This window comes from Carcharodon carcharias, chromosome 9 (assembly GCF_017639515.1).
Source record: "Carcharodon carcharias isolate sCarCar2 chromosome 9, sCarCar2.pri, whole genome shotgun sequence".
Lineage (NCBI taxonomy): Eukaryota > Metazoa > Chordata > Chondrichthyes > Lamniformes > Lamnidae > Carcharodon > Carcharodon carcharias.
Genome location: NC_054475.1, coordinates 172,755,151 through 172,779,744, shown reverse-complemented (window position 1 = coordinate 172,779,744; position 24,594 = coordinate 172,755,151). Strand labels below are relative to the sequence as shown.

At 43.2% G+C, this 24,594-nt stretch overlaps 1 protein-coding gene across 2 annotated transcripts in view; it reads left to right on the top strand.

Annotated features, from left to right (window-relative positions):
• phf6 (PHD finger protein 6) overlaps nt 1-24,594 on the top strand; it is a 90,724-nt gene that overhangs the window by 30,497 nt on the left and 35,633 nt on the right. For both annotated transcript variants that reach the window (XM_041196324.1, XM_041196323.1), the window contains exons 3-6: nt 12,039-12,202; nt 12,765-12,866; nt 19,531-19,664; nt 19,775-19,821. In XM_041196324.1, the coding sequence (XP_041052258.1) occupies nt 12,062-12,202; nt 12,765-12,866; nt 19,531-19,664; nt 19,775-19,821 (424 nt within the window). In that variant the 5' untranslated portion in view covers nt 12,039-12,061. The remainder of the gene's footprint in view (nt 1-12,038; nt 12,203-12,764; nt 12,867-19,530; nt 19,665-19,774; nt 19,822-24,594) is intronic.

Below are 24,594 nucleotides of genomic sequence, written 5' to 3'. Positions count from 1 at the left end.
CTAGTAGGTATGTTGCCGTGAAGAATGCACCAGTTAACTGAAGACAGGTAACTGCCAAGCTTTGTTGAAATTCAAACCAGGCAAGTTGACTCTGATCAAGGCATTGCCTTGGGGGATGAACCAGAGAATGGCTGTTGCCTGTTTTGTTTAATTGAAACAGGCACAATGTGTGTATATATTCTTCCTGTCCGCAATATTCTTCCTGTGTATTAATATATGTAGCTTCTAGCACACGTAAGTGAGCCATACTGCAAACCTGACTGATAATCTTAAATTGGTTGTCAGTGTAATTCTTAGCACACTCAGGATTACTCAGCAAATATTGTCCAATTGCGGAATCACATCTAAGTTGGAGACTATATTTTGAGATGCTGTTTGATATGATCTATCAGTCTTGGGGGTGTTTGGCCTACATACCTAGCATCTCACATTGCTCATTTGTGTGTTAGATAGAACATCTTTTTGGCTTGACAGCAGCATTCTGTTAGTGGCAAACACAACTTGTGTTGCTACTGCATAGTAGTAGCATCAAACAGCTACCTTCACCTGTTGCTCAAATTTTTTGAAGCCTGGTAAGTATTTCTTCTGTCCTTACTTCCTCTTGTTTAGAGAATATTAAAAGTAAAGGGCCAATTTGAGTTTGGGCAGCTTGACCAAGTAGAATGCTTCTCCTGTGCAATGTGGGAAGTCGGGGACACTTCCAGTGTCTAGGGCGACCATGTGTGCAGGAAGTGTCTCCAGCTGCAGCTATTCGAAATGTTTCAGAGCTGGAGCTGCACTGGAGTTACTGTGGAGCATCCGCAAGGATGAGATCTTCATGGATAGTGCATACAGTGGTCGCACTGCAGGTAAGGAGTTCACAGGCAGAAGGTGAATGGGTGACTGCCATACAGAGTAAAAGCACTAGGCAGGTAATGCAGGAGCCCCATGGGTCCATCTCCTTCCAACAGATTTTCCGTTTTAGATACTGCTGGGGGAGATTGTTTTTCAAGGGAATGTAGCAAGAGCCAAGTCTGTGGCACCATGAGTGGCTCAGCTGCACAGGGGTGCAGCTGAATGATAGGGGATTCTATCGTAAAGGGAACAGATGGACGTTTCTGCAGCTGCAGATGTGACACCAGGATGGTATGATACCTCCCTGGTGCCAGGGCCAAGGATGTCACTGAGTGGCTGCAGGACATGCTGAAGGGGGAGGGTGAACAGCCGGAGGTTACAATTCATATCGGTACCAACTACATAGGTAAAAAGAGGGATGAGGCCCTGAAAGCAGAATATAGGGAGCTAGGAAATAAATTAAAAAGCAGGACCTCAAAGGTAGTAATCTCAGGGATGCTCCCAGTGCCAGGTGCTAGCGAGATCAGGGATAAGAGAATAGACCAGATGAATGCATAGCTGGAGAGATGGTGTAGGAGGGAGGGATTTAGATTCCAGAGGCATTGGGAGCAGTTCTAGGGAAGATGGCACTTGTATAAGCTGGACAGGTTGCACCCAGCAGGGCCGGGACCAATATCCTTGCAGGGGTGTTCGTTAGTACTGTGGGGGAGGGTCCAGGTTGGCAGGGGGATGGGAACCTGAGCGGGGAGACACGAGGGGGAGACACGAGAGGGAAACAAAGATAAGAATGAAAGACAGAAAAGTAGAAAGAAAAAGTGGAAGGCAGAGGAAACGAGGGCGAGCAGCAAATAGGACCATAGTACAAAAAAAATATGTAAAAATGTTAAAAAGTCAAGTCTAAGGGCATTGTATCTGAATGCACGGAGCATTCACAATAAGGTAGATAGATTAACAGCACAAATAGATGTAAATGGGTACAATATGTTTGCGATTACAGAGACATGGCTGCAGGGTGACCAAGGCTGGGAACCGAATATCCAAGGGTACCCAAAATTTAGGATGGACAGGCAAAGAGGAAAAGGGGGTGGCATGGCATTGTCAGTTAAGGAAGCAATCAGTGCGATTGTGCGAGATGATATTGTCTTAGAAAATCTAGATGTAGAATCAGTCTGTGTGGAGCTAAGAAGCAACAAAGGGCGGAAACCATTAGTGGGCATTGTCTATAGGCCCCTAAATAGTAGTGATAAGGTATGGGACGGCATTAAACAGGAAATTAGAGATGCATGTAACAAGGGTGCTACAGTGATCCTGGGTGACTTTACATTTTTAAAAAATCATTCATGGGATGTGGCCTTCGATGGCTGGGCCAGCATTTATTGCCCATCCCTGTTTCCTCTTGAGAAGGTGATGGTGAGCTGCCTCCTTGAACCGCTGCAGTCCATGTGTGTAGGTACACCCACAGTGCTGTTAAGAAGGGAGTTCCAGGATTTTGACCCAGCGACAGTGAAGGAACGGCGATATATTTTCAAGTGAGGATGGTGAGTGGCTTGGAGTGGAACATCCAGATGATGGTGTTCCCATGTACCTGCTGCCCTTGTCCTTCTAGATGATAGTGGTCATGGGTTTGGAAAGTGCTGTCAATGGAGCCTTGGTAAGTTTCTGTAGTGTATCTTGCTGCTACTGTGTGTCGGTGGTGGAGGGAGTGAATGTTTGTGTATGTGGTGCCAATCAAATGGACTGCTTTGCCCTGGATGGTTTCAAGCTTCTTGAGTGTTGTGGAAGCTGCACCCAACCAGGCAAGTGGGGAGTTTTCCATCGCACTCCTGACTTGTGCCTTGTAAATGGTGGACAGGCTTTGGGGAGTCAGGGGATGAGTTACTCGTTGCACTATTCCTAGCTTCTGACCTGCTGTTTTAGCCACTCTGGCTAGCCCAATTCAGTTTCCGATAAATCCCCAGGGCTCAATAATCCATATCCCAGGGTACTAAAGGAGGTGGCCAAGGAAATAGTGGATGCGTTAGTTGTCGTCATCCAAAATTCTGTAGATTCTGGAACAACCCTGGCAGATTGGAGGGTGGCAAATGTAACCCCACTATTTAAAAAAGGAGGAAGAAAATAGTGAATTGCAGACCGGTTGGTCTAACCTCAGGAGTAGGGAAAATGCTAGAGTCTATGATAAAGGCTGTGAAAACAGGACAGTCAGAAAATATCAATGGGATTAGATGAAGTTGACATGGATTTATGAAAGGGAAATCATGTTTGACAAATCTACTGGAGTTCTATGAGGACGTAACTAGCAAAACAGATAAGAGAGAACGATTGGGTGTGGCATATTTGGATTTTCAGAAAGCTTTTGATAAAGTCCCACATAAGAGGTTAGTGTGTAAAATTAAAGCACATGGGATTACGGGTAATAAAAGTTTTTCCTCACATCCCCCCTAAACCTCCTGCCCCTCACCTTGAACTTATGCCCCCTTGGGACTGACCCTTCAACTAAGGGGAACAGCTGCTCTCTATCCACCCTGTCCATGCCCCTCATAATCTTGTACACCTCGATCAGGTTGCCCCTCAGTCTTCCCTGCTCCAATGAAAACCCAAGTCTATCCAAACATAAAAATAAAAAACTGCGGATGCTGGAAATCCAAAACAAAAACAGAACTACCTGGAAAAACTCAGCAGGTCAGGCAGCATCGGCGGAGAAGAAAAGAGTTGACGTTTTGAGTCCTCATGACCCTTCAACAAAACTGAGTGAATATGAAGAGAACGGTGAAATATAAGCTGGTTTGTTTGGGGGGGGTGGTGTGGCTGTAGGGACAAGCAAGCAGTGATAGGAGCAGATAATCAAAAGATGTCACAGACAAAGGAACAATGAGGTGTTGAAGGTGGTGATATCTAAACAAATTTGCTAATTAAGAATGGATAGCAGGGCACTCAAGGTACAGCTCTAGTGGGGGTGGGGTGGAAAGACTAGCAGGGCATACAAGATTTAAAAATAATGCAAATAGGTGGGAAAAGAAAAATCTATATAAGTTATTGGAAAAAACAAAAGGAAGAGGGAAGAAACAGAAAGGGGGTGGGGATGGAGGAGGGAGTTCAAGATCTAAAGTTATTGAATTTAATATTCAGTCCCCAAGGCTGTAAAGTGCCTAGTCGGAAGATGAGGTGCTGTTCCTCCAGTTTGCGTTGGGCTTCACTGGAACAGTGCAGCAAGCCAAGGACAGACATGTGGGCAAGAGAGCAGGGTGGAATGTTAAAATGGCAAGCGGCAGGGAGGTTTGGGTCATTCTTGTGGACAGACCGCAGGTGTTCTGCAGAGCGGTCGCCCAGTTTATGTTTGGTCTCCCCAATGTAGAGGAGACTGCATTGGGAGCAACGAATGCAGTAGACTAAGTTGGGGGAAATGCAAGTGAAATGCTGCTTCACTTGAAAGGAGTGTTTGGGCCCTTGGACGGTGAGCAGAGAGGAAGTGAAGGGGCAGGTGTTGCATCTTTTGCGTGGGCATGGGGAGGTGCCATAGGTGGGGGTTGAGGAGTAGGGGGTGATGGGGGAGTGGACCAGGGTGTCCTGGAGGGAACGATCCCTACGGAATGCCGTCAGGGGGGTAAGGGAAGATGTGTTTGGTGGTGGCATCATGCTGGAGTTGGCGGAAATGGCGGAGGATGATCCTTTGAATGTGGAGGCTGGTGGAGTGATAAGTGAGGAAAAGGGGGACCCTATCATGTTTCTGGGAGGGAGGAGAAGGCGCGAGGGCGGATGCGCGGGAGATGGGCTGGACACGGTTGAGGGCCCTGTCAACGACCGTGGGTGGAAAACCTCGGTTAAGGAAGGAAGAGGACATGTCAGAGTAACTGTTTTTGAAGGTAGAATCTTCAGAACAGATGCCTCCGTCGCATCTGGTCTGATGATGCTACCATCAAAAACAGTTCCTCTGACTTGTCCTCCTCCTTCCTTAACCGAGGTTTTCCTTCCTTAACCGAGGTTTTCCACCCACAGTCGTTAACAGGGTCCTCAACCGTGTCCGGCCCATCTCCCGCGCATCCGCCCTCACGCCTTCTCCTCCCTCCCAGAAACATGATAGGGTCCCCCTTGTCCTCACTTATCACCCCACCAGCCTCCGCATTCAAAGGATCATCCCACTTATCACCCCACCTATCGGCATTCTGTAGGGATTGTTCCCTCCGGGACACCCTGGTCCACTCCTCCATCACCCCCTACTCCTCAACCCCCTCCTATGGCACCACCCCATGCCCACGCAAAAGATGCAACACCTGCCCCTTCACTTCCTCTCTCCTCACCGTCCAAGGGCCCAAACACTCCTTTCAAGTGAAGCAGCATTTCACTTGCATTTCCCCCAACTTAGTCTACTGCATTCGTTGCTCCCAATGCAGTCTCCTCTACATTGGAGAGACCAAACGTAAACTGTGCGACCGCTTTGTAGAACACCTGCGGTCTGTCCGCAAGAAAGACCCAAACCTTCCTGTCGTTTGCCATTTTAACACTCTACCCTGCTCTCTTGCCCACATGTCTGTCCTTGGCTTGCTGCATTGTTCCAGTGAAGCCCAACGCAAACTGGAGGAACAGCACCTCATCTTTCAACTGGGCACTTTACAGCCTTGGGGACTGAATATTGAATTCAACACCTTTAGATCTTGAACTCCCTCCTCCATCCCCACCCACTTTCCGTTTCTTCCCCCTTCCTTTTGTTTTTCCCAATAATTTATATAGATTTTTCTTTTCCCACCTATCTGCATTATTTTTAATTCTTGTATGCCCTGCTAGTCTTTCCACCCCACCCCCACTAGAGCTGTACCTTGAGTGCCCTGCCATCCATTCTTAATTAGCACATTTGTTTAGATAATATCACCACCTTCAACAACTCTTTGTTCCTTTGCCTGTGACACCTTTTGATTATCTGCTCCTATCACTGCTTGCTTGTCCCTACAACCACATCCCCCCCCCACTTCTCTACACCCCCCCACCTTAAACCAGCTTATATTTCACCCCTCTATTAATATTCACTCAGTTCTGTTGAAGCGTCATGAGGACTCGAAACGTCAACTCTTTTTTTTTCCGCCGATGCTGCCAGACCTGCTGAGTTTTTCCAGGTAATTCTGTTCTTGTTTCCAAGTCTATCCAAGCTCTCTTCATAACTTAAATGTTTCATCCCGGCCAACATCCTGGTGAACCTCCTCTGCACCCCCTCCAGTTGGAGTGGGGTACTGCAGGGATCAGTGCTTGGGCCCCAGCTATTCACCATATATATCAATGATTTGGATGAGGGAACCAAATGTGATATTTCCAAGTTTGCTGATGACATGAAACTTGGTGGGAATGTGGGCAATGAGGAGGATGTTAAGAGGCTTCAAAGCGATTAAAACAGGTTGAGTGAGTGGACAAATACATGGCAGATGCAGTTTAATGTGGATAAGTGTGAAATTATCCACTTCAGTAGGAAAAACAGAATGGCAGAGTTTATTTAAATCGTGATAAGTTAGGAAATGTTGATGTATAAAGGGACCTGGGTGCCCTTGCATCCCAATCACTGAAAGCAAGCAAGCAGGTGCAGCAAGCAGTTAAGAAGGCAAATGGAATGTTGACCTTCCATTGTGAAAGGACTTGAGTTCAGGAGCAAGGATGTCTTACTGCAGCTATACAGGGCCTTAATGAGACCACACCTGGAGTATTGTGTGCAGTTTGGTCTCCTTACCTCAGAAAGGATATACTTGCCGTAGAAGGAGTGCAGCGAAGACTCATCAGACTGATTCCTGCGATGGCAGGATTGTCTTATGAGGAAAGATTGGGCTGACTAAGCCTGTATTCACTGGGGTTTAGAAGAATGAGAGGAGGTCTCATTGAAATATATAAAATTCTGACAGGCCTGGACAGACTCGATGCAGGGATGCTATTTCCTCTGGCTGGGGGTCTAGAACAAGGGGTCACAGTCTCAGAATATGGGGTAGACCATTTAGGACTGAGTTGAGGAGAAACTTCTTCACTCAGAGGGTGGTGAAACTATGGAATTCTCTACCAAAGAAGGCTATATTTTTATATACTGAATATATTTAGGAAGGAAATAAATTTCTGGGCCCTAAAGGCATCAAGGGTATGGGGAGAGCGCAGGAGTACAGCGTTGAGATAGAGGATCAGCCATGATCATATTGAATGTTGGAGCAAGCTCAGAGGGCCAAAAGACCTCCTATTTTCTATATTTCTAGGACGAAAAGATTCGCAAACCTGTTTTTTTTCAAACAATGCTTAAGTTTGCACTGCCAGACGACTATTGGTATTAAAAACAAAAACAGAATTACCTGGAAAAACTCAGCAGGTCTGGCAGCATCGGCGGAGAAGAAAAGAGTTGACGTTTCGAGTCCTCATGACCCTTCGACAGAACTTGAGTTCGAGTCCAGGAAAGAGCTGAAATATAAGCTGGTTTAAGGTTTGTGTGTGGGGGGCGGAGAGATAGAGAGACAGAGAGGTGGAGGAGGGGGGTGTGGTTGTAGGGACAAACAAGCAGTGATAGAAGCAGATCATCAAAAGATGTCAACGACAATAGTACAATAGAACACATAGGTGTTAAAGTAAAGTTGGTGATATTATCTAAACGAATGTGCTAATTAATTGTCTTTGAGCATGTATAAATAGGGGATATTTTTAATTGGTTCACCAAAGTAGTTTAAATAGGGGATAACTGCGACACTGGGTTGAGTGAATGGAGAGCTATGAGACTGAACAAGTCAATAAACTCTCAATAAAGAAAAATTCTGTGCCTTGGTTTCAACTTCACCAGCTGGCTTGGATCTTATTAAAACATGATAGTTAAGGGTTATAGGGACAGGCAGGAAAGTGAAGTTAAGGCCACAGTTAGATCAATCACGATCTTATTGAAAGATGGAACAAAAACCAAAATAGCTGGAAAAGCTCAGCAGGTTTGACAGTATCTGCGGAGAGAGATACAGTTGACATTTCGAGTCCATATGACTCTTCAGTAGAACTAAGGAAAAATAGAAATGAGGGAATGGGCTCAATGGGCCGAATGACCACCACCTATTTCTTATGACCTTATGAACTATTTACAATCTATATTAATAACTTAGACAAAAAGATGGAGAACAATGTATCCAAGTTTTCTTACGATACAAACCTAGGTGGGATAGCAAGCTGTGGGTAGGGCTTAGAGACTGCAGAGGGATATAAACAGGTTAAATGAGTGAACAATAAGATGGCAGGTGGAGTATGATGTGAGAAAGTATGATATTCACTTGAGTAGCAAGAATAGCAAAGAATATTTTTTCAAAGGTGTGAAACTTGTAAGTTCATGTTCAGAGAGACTTTAATTACTCATACAAGGAACACAAAGTTAGCATGTAGGTACAGCAAACAATTAGGAAGCAAATGGCATGTTGGCCTTTATTGCAAGGGGATTGGAGTACAAGAATAAGGAAGACTTGCTGCAATTGCATAGGGCTTTGTTGAGACCACATCTGAAGTACTTTGTGCAGGTTTGATCTCCATATTTAAGAAAGGATATCCTTGCATTGGATGCAGTACAGTGAAGGTTCACTGTATTGGTTCTTGGGGTGAGAGAGTTGCCCAATGGAGAGACTAGGGTAAATTTAATCTATATTCTCTGGAGAAGAATGAGAAGTGATCTCTTTGAAACATACAAGTTGTTGAAAGGGCTTGATGAGGTAGACACAGATTGTTTCCCCTAGCTGGAGAATCTAGAACATGGGGATGCAGCCACATGATGAGAAGTCAATCACTTGTATTTCCATCCATTGTTTTATCTCTACCTTTTAGCCTATTTCGATCCCTTCCCCCACTCCACCTCCACTAGGGCTATCTGTACCTTGCTCGTCCTGCTTTCTACCCTTAATGTCACCTATTAGCACATTCCTTAGATAATATCACCACCGTCAACACCTCTTTTCCTTTTGTCTATGACATCTTTTGCCAAACTCCACCTATCACTAGCCCTCTATCCAGCTCTACTTGTCCCATCCCCCCCTTAAACCAGCTTATATTTCACCTCGCTTCTATTTTTCCTTAGTTCTGTTGAAGAGTTATACGGACTCGAAACGTTAACTGTGTTCCTCCCAGCAGATGCTGTCAGACCTGCTGAGTTTTTCCAGGTATTTTTATTTTTGTTTTTGTTTTCGATTTCCAGCATCTGCAGTTTTTTGCTTATATCAATCACTTAGGACTGAGATGAGGAGAAATTTCTTCACTCAAGAGGGTTGTGGATGCTCCATCATTGATTTTTTTCAAAGTCTGGGATAGAAAGATTTTTGATATCTCAGGGAAATGGGAGTAGGTTGGAAAGTGGAGTTGACTGAAAATTGTTTGTACATAAACATATATATCAGGAGCAGGACGAGGCTCATGGCTGATCTGATTGTGGCCTCAACTACTCCCAATACCCTTGGACTCTCTTGTTAGTCATGATAGTATTGACCACAGGCTTGAGGGACCGAATGGCCTTCTGCTCCTATTTTGTATCATCTTGTGTTATGTAAAACATACATCTTTGACCAAGCTTTTGATAACTCCTTCAGATATCTTCTTCCTTGCCTCGCTTTGTCTGATTTCACTTCTTGCTAAGTGGGCAATCAAAGGTCATCGGGATTAGATGGAGTGTGGAGTTGAGGCCACAGTCAGGCCAGCCGTGATCTTACTGAATGGTGGAGCAGGCTCAAGGGGCTGAATGGCCTACTCCTACTCCTAATTCGTATGTTCATATATATGCAACACGTAGGCTTATTTTTCTGTTAGAAGCGCAATTTAATAGTGTAGTGAATTCCAGTACACTAATTTGGTGGCTTAAGTTTTAAAGTCAAATGAGCCTCGGGGCTGATTTGTTACTGAGGTTAAATTCTACACTTCCTTACTTTTTCACATAAGACTGGTGTCTCACTACTCAAACAAATGTGTGGGAAAGGAAGACCCTCGGAAAAAGAATGTGTGTTTGCAGTGACCACCTACCTCCTAGCATGCTTATAAAATGATCTGGTTGATTCAAGTCATATAATGGTGATGTAACTTGAATGTGAAGCTAAGATATAGAAGAAAATCAATCTCTAAACATTAGTATGTAAAGCATTATTACTCTTTCAAAAATGCAGTGAAAGTGACCCTTTTCAACTCCTTCGAGAACTTAAGTTTGTCCCCGTTTACAGCTAAACCTGTGTCTGTGGAGTTTAACCTTGGAAGAATGAGTTCTGAGGTGGGTGCTACTCAAAAAAATCAAGATTAAAGTTTCATCTATCACATTACCAACTTTTATATATCCTGTTGAGGGATATTGCAGAAAGTGCAAAAGGATTCCAAAGTTTAAAAACTGCATGAAAATGGAACTATGGCAAAGTGATTGGTATTTCTTTTATTAATTCATGGGATGTGCATATCGCTAGATAGGCCAGCATTCATTGCCCATCCCTGATTGCCCTTGAGAAACTGAATGGCTAACTAGACCATGTCAGAGGGCATTTCAGAGTGCTATCATCTAGAAGGACAAGGACAGCAGATAGATGGGAACACCACGACCTGGAAGTGCCCCTCCATGTCACTCACCATCCTGACTTGGAAATATATTGCCATTCCTTCACTGTCACTGGATCAAAATCCTGGAACTCCCTCCCTAACAGCACTGTGGGTATACCTACATCACAGGTACTGCAGCGGTTCAAGAAGGCAGCTCACCACCCACCACCTTCTCAAGGGGCAGTTAAGGATGGGCAATAAATGCTGGCCCAGCCAGCGACGCCCACATCCTGTAAATGAATAAAACAAAATTAAGAGTTAACCACATTGCCATGGATCTGATTTCCTTCGCTAAAGGACATTAGTGAACCAGCTGGGTTTTTAAACAATTGACAATGGTTTCATGGTCATCATTAGTCTTATCATTCCAGATTTTTTATTGAATTCAAATTCCATCTTCTGCCTTGGTGGGGTTTGAACCCAGGTCCCCAGAGCATTACCCTAGGCCTCTGGATTTCTAGCCCAGTGGCAATACCACTATGCTGCTGCCACCTCCTGGGGAGAAGGAAACATGAGAATGTAGTGAAAGTGTATCACATCTAACATTTCAGTAAATGCTGAATACCTGTGATTTTCATAGGATGGTTATAGCACAGCAGGAGGCTATTCTTTGAAATAAAGCATTCATCTAGTGCTTCATCCTGTTCCCGTTTAGTGGAGGCTGTTCACATGTCTCAGTCGAGAATGGTTACATTTGGTTTTGTTTGCATGCTAATAAAATGTAAAATTTTCCTGCGGCATCCAGTGCCCCGCCTACTAACTTGTGGGATTTATTTAATAGTCTAATTTAGATACAAATGCAACATTCAGTGCCAAGTAGGAGTGAAAGAAAATAAATCAAATCTCACAAAGCATCTTCCTGTATAAAGAGGACTTGAAGGAATGTAAGCAAAGCTCCTGTATGGAATGCAGACATAATTGTTGATTGAAGTTACTATCTTGCCTGAGGTTTTCAGAGGTGTTGCACTCTTTTGACAGCAGTTTAAAAACCTGACTTCCACGCAGTGTTCCAATTCCTACGCTGACTGATTCTGTTCTTAAACACTAATCTGAGGACCTGTGCCCAACTGTGGTGTGACTTTATCATTTCCCCAGTTACTTTTATCTGTAGCTTACTTAGTGGTAGATTCCCTATTTGGAAGTATTAATTGCAGGTGTACACAATGTTTTTATTATCTGTAACTACAATATCTGAGCAGGCATCCAATCATATGCTAAGCTTACCTAAATATTTATTGCCGTTTCCTGATATGCGAAAAGATTACAGTCATGATCCTGCTAACATAATTACAATGGACTAAATATCTCAAAAATGTAAAATACATAGGCATTTTAAAAAGACAACTTGTCATTTCCAAATAGAACTTTTTATTTGCGTGGCATTTTTGCCACGTGCAATCAGATATGCAAAAAGAAAAGCTTTGTGTGCATTGAACATCATTATAAGATGTTTTATGAAACTAACTGCAAGCATGGTAACATTATCTCTTGATATTTGCAAGTTCAAAGAAGTTTCCCCATTTTACTAAATTGGATTCTTTTAAAGAGCAATTAACATGACATTCTAAATGCTCAAAATGGTTTTAAAACTATAAGTATGCCAATGAATGTTGCCTATCCATTCCAATAATTCACTGCGTATCTTTCTTTATTCCTTTTTGAAGATTCCAACCTGAGGCCAGTTTGAATGATGGCAGCTGATTCTAAGGGGAAGAGGAGGGGTTCGAGACAACCAAAATGTGCTTTCTGTAAACTCAATAAAGAGGAGCATTGTGGCCAGTTGTTAGTAGCCCAAAGCCAGAAGATGGCAGCACATCACAAATGTATGGTAAGTAAAGAGAAGCAGCAGTCGCTTAAGAGTCCTAAGCTAGTTAGATTGACAATGGGATTTTCTGCAATGGTTTGTTGGTTGGTGCTGGTGAATCTTCACTACTGTGCTCAATGAGCATCAGTGAATGAGCCTGGGCAGGCAGAAGCTGACCAAGATTCGGTCATATTCTTGCTTGAATCCAGTTAGCCTCTGTTTAGCAATTGGTTGCAACAAACCCTGACGTATATGATGGTATCCCACTACATGGAGTATTTACCCACTGAGCTAAGGAAGCAGCAGAGATGTGTGGTCATCTCCATGAGCTCATCAATAACCTCTGTAATGAGTCACTTTCAGCTGGCTTAGTTTCCCTTCATTACTTATATTGGCAAATTATTTTTTTCCCACTCACCAGGACTTCCTGGATCATGCCCCAAATGCTAAATAAACCCATCATCCATGTGTTAAATTTAGAGATTTTCTGGTGTGTAACCAGACAGATTCTACAAGAGATCTGCAGGCAGTATATGTGAAGTTTGTCCTGCAGCAAGCTGATAATACTTTTTCTTCCTACCTCTAGTTATTTTCATCTGCTCTAGTGACCTCACACTCTGAGAATGAGACTCTTGGTGGCTTCTTGCTTGAAGACATTAAGAAGGAAATAAAAAGGGGAAACAAGCTGGTATGTGGCTTTCTTAATTGCTCTTTTAAATTTTGAGATTTGTATGCAAAGTGTGCATAAAAGTAGTTGCAATTTCTATAAAATATCTATATAAATTTCTTTGGAGGAAGAGTGACTACATTTTTCCTTTTATGTGTGTCTGTTTTTGCATGGTTCCCAATTTCTAGCAGGACACCAGCGCCATGCAACTCTATCTCAGTTTCTAGTCTCTGCTCTCTGCCTGCTCTTGGGTAAAGTCACTTCATGCTGTAGCACTAAGCTATGCCAACCTGAAGGGCTGAGGTTTCATTCCCAGTCTTTGCTGATTCATCTAGATATACAGGGATGCCAAGATTAGCTTCACCAATACTCGGATACTAGGATGGGGGCCAAATAACCAACATATTGCCATCACACCTACTCCTCAGAATCATAGAAATTTCCCATACTGAAGAGGGCTATTTGGTCCATTGTGTCTGTGCCAACTGAAAAATAGCTATCCAGCTGAATCCTTCTTCCCTTAGTCTGTTGCCCTGTGTAGCCCAAGTGCTATGTAAATGCAATGGGGGTTTCTGCCTCTACCATTATTTCAGGCACTGAGTTCCAGACCCCTGCTACCCTCTGGGTGTGAATATTTCTCTTCAACTACCCCTAATCCTTTTACCAATTACTTTAAATCTATACGTCTGGTAATTGACCCCAATGCAAACAAAAATAGGTACTCCCCATTCACTTTCTAGGCCCCAAATAATTTCATGCCTCATCAGTTTACTCTTGATCATCAGCAAAGTGATGAAAGGTGTCAGTGGCAGTTCTATCACTTATGCAAGATTAACCTGCTCACAGACGCTCGGTTTGATTTCCGCCAGGGCCATTTTGTTTCTGACTTGGTTGCGGCCTGAGATCCATAGAACCATAGAAAGGTTAAGCTCAGAAAGAGGCCATTCAGCCTATCATCTCACTGTTTTGACAACCTGAGATAAAAGAGCTGAAATTAAGAGGTGAGGTGAGAGTGACTGCCCTTGACAGCAAGGCAGCATTTGATCGAGTGTGGCATCAAGGAGCCCTAGCAAAACTGGAATCAATGTGAATCTGGAGGAAAACTCTCCGCTGGTTGGAGTCAAACCTAGCACAAAGGAAGATGGTTGTTGTTGTTGGAGGTCAATCATCAGCTCCAGGACATCACTGCAGGAGTTCCTCAGGGTAGTAACCTAGGCCCAGCCATCTTCAGCTGCTTCATCAATGACCTTCCTTCTATCATAAGTTCAGAAGTTGGGATGTTCGCTGATGATTGCACAATGTTCAGCACCATTCGTGATTCCTCAGATGCTGAAGCAGCCCCTGTCCATGTGCAGTTAGACATAGACAACATTCAGGCTTAGGCTGTTAAGTGGCATGTAATATACATTTCACACAAGTGCCAGGCAATGACCATCTCCAACAAGAGAGAATCCAACCATCTCCCCATGACCTTCAATAGCATTGCCATCATTGAATTACTCACTATCAATATCCTGGGGGTTGCCATTAACCAGAAACTGAACTGGACTCGCCATTTCAATGTTGTGGCTACAAGGGCAGGTCAGAGGCTAGGAACCGTGCAACGAGTAACTCACCTCTTGGCTCCCCAAAACCTGTCCACCATCCATAAGGCACAAATCAGGCATGTGATGGAATACTCCCCATTTGCCTGGATGTGTGCAGCTCCAACAACACTCCAGAAGCTTGATGACATCCAGGACAAAGCAACCTGCTTGATTAGCACCCCATCCAGAAACAGTCACTCCCTGCACCACCAATGCACAGTAGCAGCAGTGTGTACCATCGATAAGGTGCACTGCAGGAACTCACCAAGGCTGTTTTGACAGCACCTTCCAAACCTATGATCTCTACCATCTAGCAGGACAAGGGCCGCAGATACATGGGAACACCACCACCTGCAAGTTCTTCTACAAGCCACTCACCATCCTGACTTGGAAGTATATCACGTCTTTCTTAACCAAGGTTTTCCACCCACAGTGGTTGACAGGGCCCTCAACCGTGTCCGGCCCATCTCCCGCGCATCCGCTCTCACACCTTCTTCTCCCTCCCCAGAAACATGATAGGGTCTCTCTTGTCCTCACTTATCACCCCACCAGCCTCCGCATTCAAAGGATCATCCTCCACCATTGCCGCCAACTCCAGCATGATGCCACCACCAAACACATCTTCCCTTCACCCCCCCCCCACCCCACCCCGCGCCGGCATTCCGCAGGGATCGTTCCCTCCGGGACACCCTGGCCCGCTCCTCCATCACCCCCCCTCCCACGGCACCTTCCCATGCAACCACAGAAGGTGAAACACCTGCCCCTTTACTTCCCCTCTCCTCACCATCCAAGGGCCCAAACACTCCTTTCAAGTGAAGCAGCATTTCACTTGCATTTCCCTCAATTTAGTCTACTGCATTTCAATGTGGTTTCCTCTACATTGGAGAGACCAAACGCAGACTGGGTGACCGCTTTGCAGAACACCTTCGGCCTGTCCGCAAGCATTACCCAGACCTCCCTGTCACTTGCCATTTCAACACTCCACCCTGCTCTCATGCCCACATGTCCGTCTTTGGCTTGCTGCATTGTTCCAGCGAAGCTCAACGCAAACTGGAGGAACAATGAATATTGAGTTCAACAACTTTAGATCATGAACTCTCTCCTCCATCCTCACCCCCTTTCCGATTTCCCCCCCCCCTTTTTTTTCAATAATTTATATAGATTTTTCTTTCCCGCCTACTTCCATTATTTTTAATGTATTTCCATCCATTGTTTTAACTCTACCTTTTTTGATTCCTTCACCCCACCCCACCCCCACTAGGGCTATCTGTACCTTGCTTATCCTGCTTTCTACCCTTAATTAGCACATTCCTTAGATAATGTCACCACCTTCAACACCTCTTTGTCCTTTTGTCTATGACATCTTTTGGTTATCTCCACCTATCACTAGCCCTCTATCCAGCTCTACTTGTCCCACCCCCCTTAAACCAGCTTATATTTCACCTCTCTTCTATTTTTACTCAGTTCTGTTGAAGGGTCATTCGGACTCAAAACGTTAACTGTGCTCCTCTCTGCAGATGCTGCCAGATCTAGAGTTTTTCCAGGTATTTTTGTTTTTGATTTGGATTTCCAGCATCCGCAATTTTATGCTTTTATCACTGTTCCTTCACTGTCGCTGGGTCAAAATCCAGAAACTCCCTCCCAAACAGCATTGTGGGTGTACCAACACCACATGGACTGCAGCAGTTCAAGAAGGCAGTTCATCACCACCACCTCAAGGGCAAATGGAATTGGCGATAAATACTGGTTTGGTGAGCAATGCCCACATGCTGTGAAAATATAAATTTTTAACAAAGTCTGCCACCACTCTCTACCGTGGCACACAAATGGGAAATTGTTATGACGCAATAGTTGGTAAAGGCTGAGTTATTTAAAACCCCAGAGGGAAACTTTAAACAACTGTCATAATCTATATTTTCAATAGGTATGTTTGACATGCAACTCTAAATTCAAACCTCCAGAGATTTTTATATCAAATTAAATGAAACATTTATTAATTTACAACAAATTAAACATATACACATGGCTACAGATTGCTACTATCATAACTTCTAACAAATTCCCAAATTAATCTCCACTAAGGCAACAACATCCCATAGACTTAAACAGATACCAGGCAAATCATTTTCACATTATGAATTCAAAATGAGGTTCCTTTCAATTTGCTTCCTTTGCAGACAGTTGTAGGCTTACAGCTGTCTAGATATTATATGCCTCTGCCCTGCATGCACAAATTCCCTTCTGTTGTACCCAGCCTTTCCCTTTGACTGCAAATCCTCATTGTATCACCAGGTCCTTTGAGCTCCATCTCTTCTAACAATAAAACCCCTTTCATAGGACCAATATTATTAGTAATATAAACATATTGCTTGATGTCTCCTAGCAGGGTTTCACCTCTGAGTCTTTGAATTATTCAACAAAATGCAAATGTACTCTTTACATTACTGTTTATACCTCAAAACTACTGTATATCAAAGCAACCAGACTAGCTGGCTTTAATCCAATTAAGACACACACACACACACACACACACACACACACTAAACCTCTATTTTAAAAAAAATTTCAATAACATTATATACATTAATATATCTTGGTGACTGGATGAGGTACTGGTGAGGTCTTGACTTCCAGCCATAGCTCAGGGGTAGACGGTGCTTTCAAGTTAGGAAGAGGGCTTCACTAAACCTATGTAACATACCATGTAAGAGCTATGTTGAATTATCACCTGTGCACTTGGGCCATGTTCGAATAAAGTCAAACTAAAACATTAGCCCCCTCAATATTGTGAAGGAAGTTAACAAGGAAACTCAACAGAGCTGATTGTTTCAAAACAAAAACAGAATTACCTGGAAAAACTCAGCAGGTCTGGCAGCATCGACGAAGAAGAAAAGAGTTGACGTTTCGAGTCCTCATGACCCTTCAACAGAACTGAGTGAATATAAGGAGAGGGGTGAAATATAAGCTGGTTTAAGGTGGCGGTGGGGTGGAGAAATTGGGGGGGGTGGTGTGGTTGTAGGGACAAGCAAGCAGTGATAGGAACAGATAATCAAAAGTTGTCACTGACAAAAGAACACAGGTGTTGAAGGTGGTGATATTATCTAAATGAATGTGCTAATTAAGAATGGATGGTAGGGCACTCAAGGTACAGCTCTCGTGGGGGTGGGGTGGAAAGACTAGCAGAGCATACAAGAATTAAAAATAATGGAAATAGGTGGGAAAAGAAAAATCTATATAAATTATTGGAAAAAACAAAAGGAAGGGGGAAGAAACAGAAAGGGGGTGGGGGTGGAGGAGGGAATTCAGGATCTAAAGTTGTTGAATTCAATATTCAGTCCGGAAGGCTGTAAAGTCGGAAGGTGAAGTGCTGTTCCTCCAGTTTGCGTGGGCTTCACTGGAACAATGCAGCAAGCCAAGGACAGACATGTGGGCAAGAGAGCAGGGTGGTGTGTTAAAATGGCAAGCGACAGGTCTTTCTTGCAGACAGACCGCAGGTGTTCTGCAAAGCGGTCGCCCAGTTTATGTTTGGCCTCTCTAATGTAGAGGAGACTGCATTGGGAGCAACGAATGCAGTAGACTAAGTTGGGGGAAATGGAAGTGAAATGCTGCTTCACTTGAAAAGAGTGTTTGGGCCCTTGGACGGTGAGGAGAGACGAAGTGAAGGGACAGGTGTTGCATCTTTTGCGTGGGCATGGGGTGGTGCCATAGGTGGGGGTTGAGGAGTAGGGGGTGTTGGAGGAGTGGACCAGGGTGTCCTGGAGGGAACGATCCCTATGGAATGCCACCGGGGGGGTGAAGGGAAGATATTTGATTGTTTCATTGTGGTTAAGATGTTTCACCATATTGCGAATCACAAAGCTGGATCGGTTATAGAGAGACCTCTTCTGGAGGACTCTTTTCCATAATGTAATTTTAATGGTAACTTTATGAATGAAGTGCTATATTATCGAAACTGTCAGCTGTGGTTCAGTGATTAGTGCATTCACCTCTGAGTCTGTAGGTTGAGAGCTCATGTCCCACTCCAGAGACTTGAATGCAAAATCTAGACTGACATTCCAGGATCAGTACTGCGGGAGCGCTGCACTATCAGAGGGTCAGTACTGTGGGAGTGCTGCACTGTCGGAGGGGCAGCACTGTGGGAGTGCCGCACTGTCGCAGGTTCACTCCTGAGGGAGCACCATGCTGTCGGGGACAACGCTGAGTGAGTGCCGTACTGTTGGAGAGGTGGCGCTGAGGGAGCGCACACTATCAGAGGGGCAATACTTTCGGGTAAGATGTTAATCTGAAGCCCCGTGTGCCCTCTCTGGTGGACCTAAAAGATTGCATGGCACTATTGGAAGAAGGGAATGATAGGTTCACCTGGTGTCTTGACCAATAACCTTTTACTTTACTCCTTGATGGTTGAACTGAAAATTTGCACCATATAAATCAGAAGATCCCAGATTCACTTGCCAATCCATGCTGAGTTAGTGAATCTCAGTTTAGCTGGCCTCCCCTGCTTGGGCTAGGCAGAAGACAGAATTACAAGGGTTCTTCTTACCTCTTATCCGCTGACCCCTGCAGTTGAGTAACTGCTGAGATTGAGTAAGAGTTAGTCTCAGTTGCGATGCCCAGAACAAGGGAGCGTACATTTAATAATAAACATATTAAGGCTGAGGACAGAAACCCTTTTACACAGGCTTAAGAGTTTAGACTGGACTATCAGAGTTAGTGATTGAAGCCAAGACCATTGCAGCTTTTATTGGATTGACTGATACCTGTAAGACAAAGGGATCTGGCAATGGGGTTGTCAGTAGGATTAGGGCTACAGCTCATATAGAGGATAAACAACAACATGGGCTGATTGAATGTCCTATTTCGTGTTGTAATTTCTATGCAACAACCTGTTAGTTTGTTGACACAACATAGACTTTCAAATGAAGAATGACCATTTGGGACAGGAATCTTCACCTTCAATGGAACATGAGAAAAGGAGATTAGATGGACAAAATATAAGTTATGCTTACTATGTTTCTCTTTTTGCCTTCATATTGAAAACCTTTTTTCCCATACATTTATTTGTAAGTTGTAAATTAATGTGGTTGTCTTTCCTTCCACAGAGCTGTTCTTGCTGTCACCGCCCAGGAGCAACTATTGGATGTGATGTAAAAACTTGCCGTAGAACATATCATTATTATTGTGCAAAACTTGATAAAGCCCAGATCAAGGAAGACCCATCACAGGGAATATATCTGTATGTACAGCCCACTATTCATAGATATTTCATATTTGTTTGTGGACTGCTTTTAACTATTTAATGAGTTGAAATGTTGATCTGTACTTTTTAAATCCTTTTCTTGACAGGATTCTCTGTCAAAAACACAAAGAAGGTGCCGAGGATTCCAGTGAAGGTAATTGGCATACAGTGAACCAGTGCAATTCATTGCATTGCCAACTGCAATTTAGTTATTTTTTCCTTTCTTTCATTTTCTGTGTATCCTTTGCACTGCTGATCGGGCAGGGCTGTGTTGCAGACATCTGTACGGCTGCTGTTAATCTGACATTTGATCAGCCAAAGGGCAATCTTTCTGCGGGACAAGAATGATCCTACTAGCTTCTGCTTCGTAATAGCAATAGTCTATTACTCTGAAGTGCCTCAGTTGGGTGCCAATAAAATTTGTTTGCTGAAAGGGGTCAAACTGAGAATGCTGTACTTCTACTCATAGCACCTTTGCTGTCTACCTGTTAGCTACAGTAATATGGAGTTCTGGATCTTTTGGAGGATATATTGAACAAGAGTGGCTTTCAGAGGGGAGCATGAAAAATTGAATGACTCGCCAGTTGAAGAAGCTCCCAGTGTCCTGGCGAACAGAATAGCTAGGACTGTAAAGAGGGCTTTAAACTAAATGGGAGGGGGTTCATGTGAGCGGAGATTTAGAAAGTCAGAGAAAGGACAAGGTAATAGCACAGAGTAGCGATGCGGGTAATGTTAACCAGAGCATGAAAGGAAGGGATATAGCATACAAACATTAGGGTGCAACAGCAAATAGGTTATAGTAGGGAAAAAGAGTAAGCAGATAGAATAAAAGGCTCTCTATCTGAATGCACATAACATTCGTAACAAGATGGATTGATAAGAGAAATGGAAATGAAGAGAATGATATGATAACTATTACAGATACATGGTTGCAAAGTGTCCAAGGCTGGGAACTGAATTTTCAAGGGTATTTGACATTTCAGAAGCTTAGAAAGAAAGGAAAGGGAAGTGGGGCAGCTCTGTTGATAAAGGATAAGATCAGTACAATAGCAAGAAATAGTCTATGCTTGGAAGCTCAAGATGTATAATTAGTTTTGGTGGAGATAAAAATTATCAAGGATAAGAAGTCACTGAAGGGAGTAGCTACGTTGTAAGACGTAGTATAAATCGAGAGCTAAAGGGGCTTGTAAGAAAGGAACTGTCGTAATTGTGGGAGATTTTAATGTTCATATAGGGTGTACAAATCAAATTGACAATGGTAGCCTGGAGGATGAGTTAATTCAGTGTATTCAGGACAGTTCCTTCGAACAACACATTCTGGAACCAACCAGGGAACAGACTATTTTAGACCTGCTAATGTGTAATGAAAAACCAAAGTAGATAAAGGATGACCTTTTTAAAGAACCTTGCAAATTAGATGAATGTACCACCAGCGAAGGGTGATCCACACCTCTAGAGCAAGATTAACATGGAAGTCCACGGTTGTCAACGTCCTCTTAGGGCTTGGTACCTGCAGAGAGAGAAGAGAGAGAATGTGTAATAATAGAGAATTAGTTATACTCAAAGTAAAGGATTCTCTAGGGCAAAGTGATCATAACATGGAATTCCACATTTAATTTTAGGTTGAGAAACTTGGGTCTTGAAACTAGTGTCTTAAATAAAGGCAGAGTATAAAGTATGAAGACAGAGCTGGCTAAAGTAGACTGGAAAAATAGGTTTAAAGGTAAGATGGTAGTTAAGCAGTGGCAGACATTTAAGGAGATATTTCATAATTCTTAAAGATATATTTTGTTGATAAAGAAAGACTGCTTGAGAAGGGTGCACCACTAGATACCAACTAAGGAAGTTGTGATGGTATCAAATTGAAATAAAAGGTGCACAATGCTATGAAGATTGGTGGTAGCCAGAAGATTGGAATAATTTTAGCAACCAGCAAAGGACGATATTAGATAATAGAGAGAAAAATTAGAATGAGAGTAAACTAGCAAGAAACATAAAAATAAATGGTTAGAGCTTCTATAAGTATATAATAAGGAAGGGAGTTGCTGGAGTAAGCACCTGGAGATTGAGATTGGGAAATTAACAATTGGAAAGTAAGAAGTGGCAGAAACTTTTGTCATGGCGATGTAAAGGCGTTTCCTCAGTGGCCTAAGAGAGGTAGGAGTGTGACCCCCTTTTAATTTGTGAGTTGTTCAATTTAGAATAACCCAGCAGTCAGTATTTATTCTTAAACAACATTGAAATTGGCTTATTGCAAAACTACTGCTGAAAGTTACTTAAATAAAAGTTAAAGATTAAAATTCAGATAAAGAAAATAAACTTAAGATGAGATTTCAAACCAGTCTCTGAGATATCATTGCAGGCTTTTAGCTTGCAGTTGAAATCTTGGTTGTCTGGAGTGAAGTGTTGTGTTCTGCAGCTGTGATGGCTTCTGTAGTTGATTAGTGTTTGCTGTTTCGGGTGGAGCAGCATCAGGGAGCGTGTGAGGGTCACTTTACTGGTTCTGCTGGCATAAAGCTTGAATCTGCCTGGATTCCATTTTTTCAGCAGAACAGTGATGATTTCTGGACAGCTTTCTCTGTGACTCCCAGTGGCAGAGAGAAACCCAGCTCTCGCATGCTGTTCACAGTTCAGTTGAGAGCTGCGGGCTAGAACTGACTGCAGGAGGTCTTCTCGGTTCTCTGCACAAAATGGCTGTTCTCAGCCAGATTTTATATAGTTCGGTACTCAAAATGGCTACTATCCCAAACTGTCAAATCATGCTTCCATATTAGGTATTGGGTTAGCCCAAGTCTGGGGGCATAGCCCCATCCATTGTCTTTGAGCCGAGATAATTAACCTTTTATAAAAGCAAAATACTGTGGATGCTGGAAATCTGAAATAAAAACAGAAAATGCTGGAAAAACTCAGCAGGCCTGACAGCATCTGTGGAGAGAGAAACAGTTAACGTTTCGAGTCCGTATGACTCTTCTTCAGAATCATCTTCAGATCCAGTTAACCTTTTAAACGTGTCGGCCATTAACTTGAATGGCTCCCTTCCAGGTTTGGTGAGATAGGAAAGAACTTTTCACGCCTCCAGGGAGGCCATTGTCCATGCGTTCCTGTATACCTTTGTGGCAATGCACATTGAATTTCAAATGTCTTCACATGCCTGGATATGTTTATCTGGAGTTCACTAAAAGCATGATAACATTGCAGTTGCAAAAGGCCAGGTGACTTCTAGCAGCAATCTTTAAGGCTTCTTGTATCCATTTAAAAAGAAGATTAGCTTTTTTACAAAATCTATAATATCACAATTAGTGACACTTTGAACAAGTATTTTGTATCTGTCTTCACAGTAGAAGGCACTAAAAGATTCCCTATAATAGGAGCAGGAGAAGGCCATTCAGCCCATCAAGCCTGCTCAGCCATTCAATATGATCATGGCTGAACAAACACTTCAATAACTTTTACCCACACTTTCCCCATAACTCTTTACGTTATTGTTAATTAGAAATCTGTCGATCTCTACCTTAAACATACTCAATGATTGAGCTTCCAGGGACCCCTGGGGTAGAGAGTTCCAAAGGTTCACAACTCTGAGTAAAGAGATTTCTCCTCATCTCAGTCTTAAGTGGCTTCCCCCTTATTTTGAAATTGTGTCCTCTGGTTCTAAACTCCCCATCCATGGGAAACATTGTACCTGCATCTATCCTGTCTATTCCTTTAAGTATTTTGTAGGTTTCAATGAGATCACCTCTCATTCTTCGAAACTAGAGAATACAAGACAAGTTTGTCCAATCTCTCTTCATAAGACAGTCCTGCCATCTCCGGAACAAGTTTGGTGAACCTTTGTTGCACTCCCATTATGGCAATAATATCCTTTCTGAAGTAAGGGGTCCAAAACTGGGCACACTACTCCTGGTGTGGTCTAACCAAGCTTCTGTACAATTGAAGCAAGACTTCACTATTCCTGTACTCAAATTCTCTTGTGATAAAGGCTGACTTTCTATTAGCCTTCCTAATAGTTTGCTGCACCTGCATGTCAGCTTTCATTGACTTATGAACAAGGACACCCAGGTCCCTTTGTACATCTACATTTTCTAATCTTTTACCATTTAGGAAATATTCGACACATCTGTTCCTTCTACCAAAGTGGGCAACCTAACATTTTTTATATCAAGGGGCATAAGGGAGGGAGGAACTCACAACAATCACTATCACGAGAGAAAAAGTCCTAAGAAATATTGCTACAGCTGTACAGGGCATTGGCGAAACAGCACTTGGAGGACTGTGTACAGTTTTGGTCTCCTTGCTTAAGGAAGGACATGCTTGCATTGGAAGCAGCTCAAAGAAGGTTCACTGGGTTGATTCCTGGATTGAACGGGTTGTCTTATGAGAAAGGATTAAGCAGGCTGGGCCTATACTCTTTGGAGTTTAGAAGAATGAGAGGTGATCTTATTAAAACATATAAGAGGAGACTTGGCAGTATAGATGTTGAGAGGATGTTTCCTCACATGAGGGAATTTAGAACTAGGGAGCACGAGGGAGGAGGAATTACTTCTCACAGTGAGTCGTTAATCTGTGGTATTCACTTCCAAGAGAGCACACTGGAGGCTGGGATTTTGAATATATTCATGGCTGAGTTAGACAGATTTTTGATCTACAAGGGAATCGAGGGTGATGGGGGGCAGGCAGGAAAGTCAAAGCCACGTTCAGATCAACCATAATCTTACTGAATGATGGAGCAGGCTTGATAGGCTGAATGGCCTACTCCTGCCCCTAGTTCTTATGTTTTTATGATCATCTTTCAGCAAACTCGTGAATACAGGGACCCAATACAATACTTGCCCCCGTCACATTCAAACAATCAGTCAAGGAGGGTGTTTTGATGAGGGGCAGCATTCTTGTATTGCTCTCTTCCATTGTGATTAGCAAGTAAAATTGG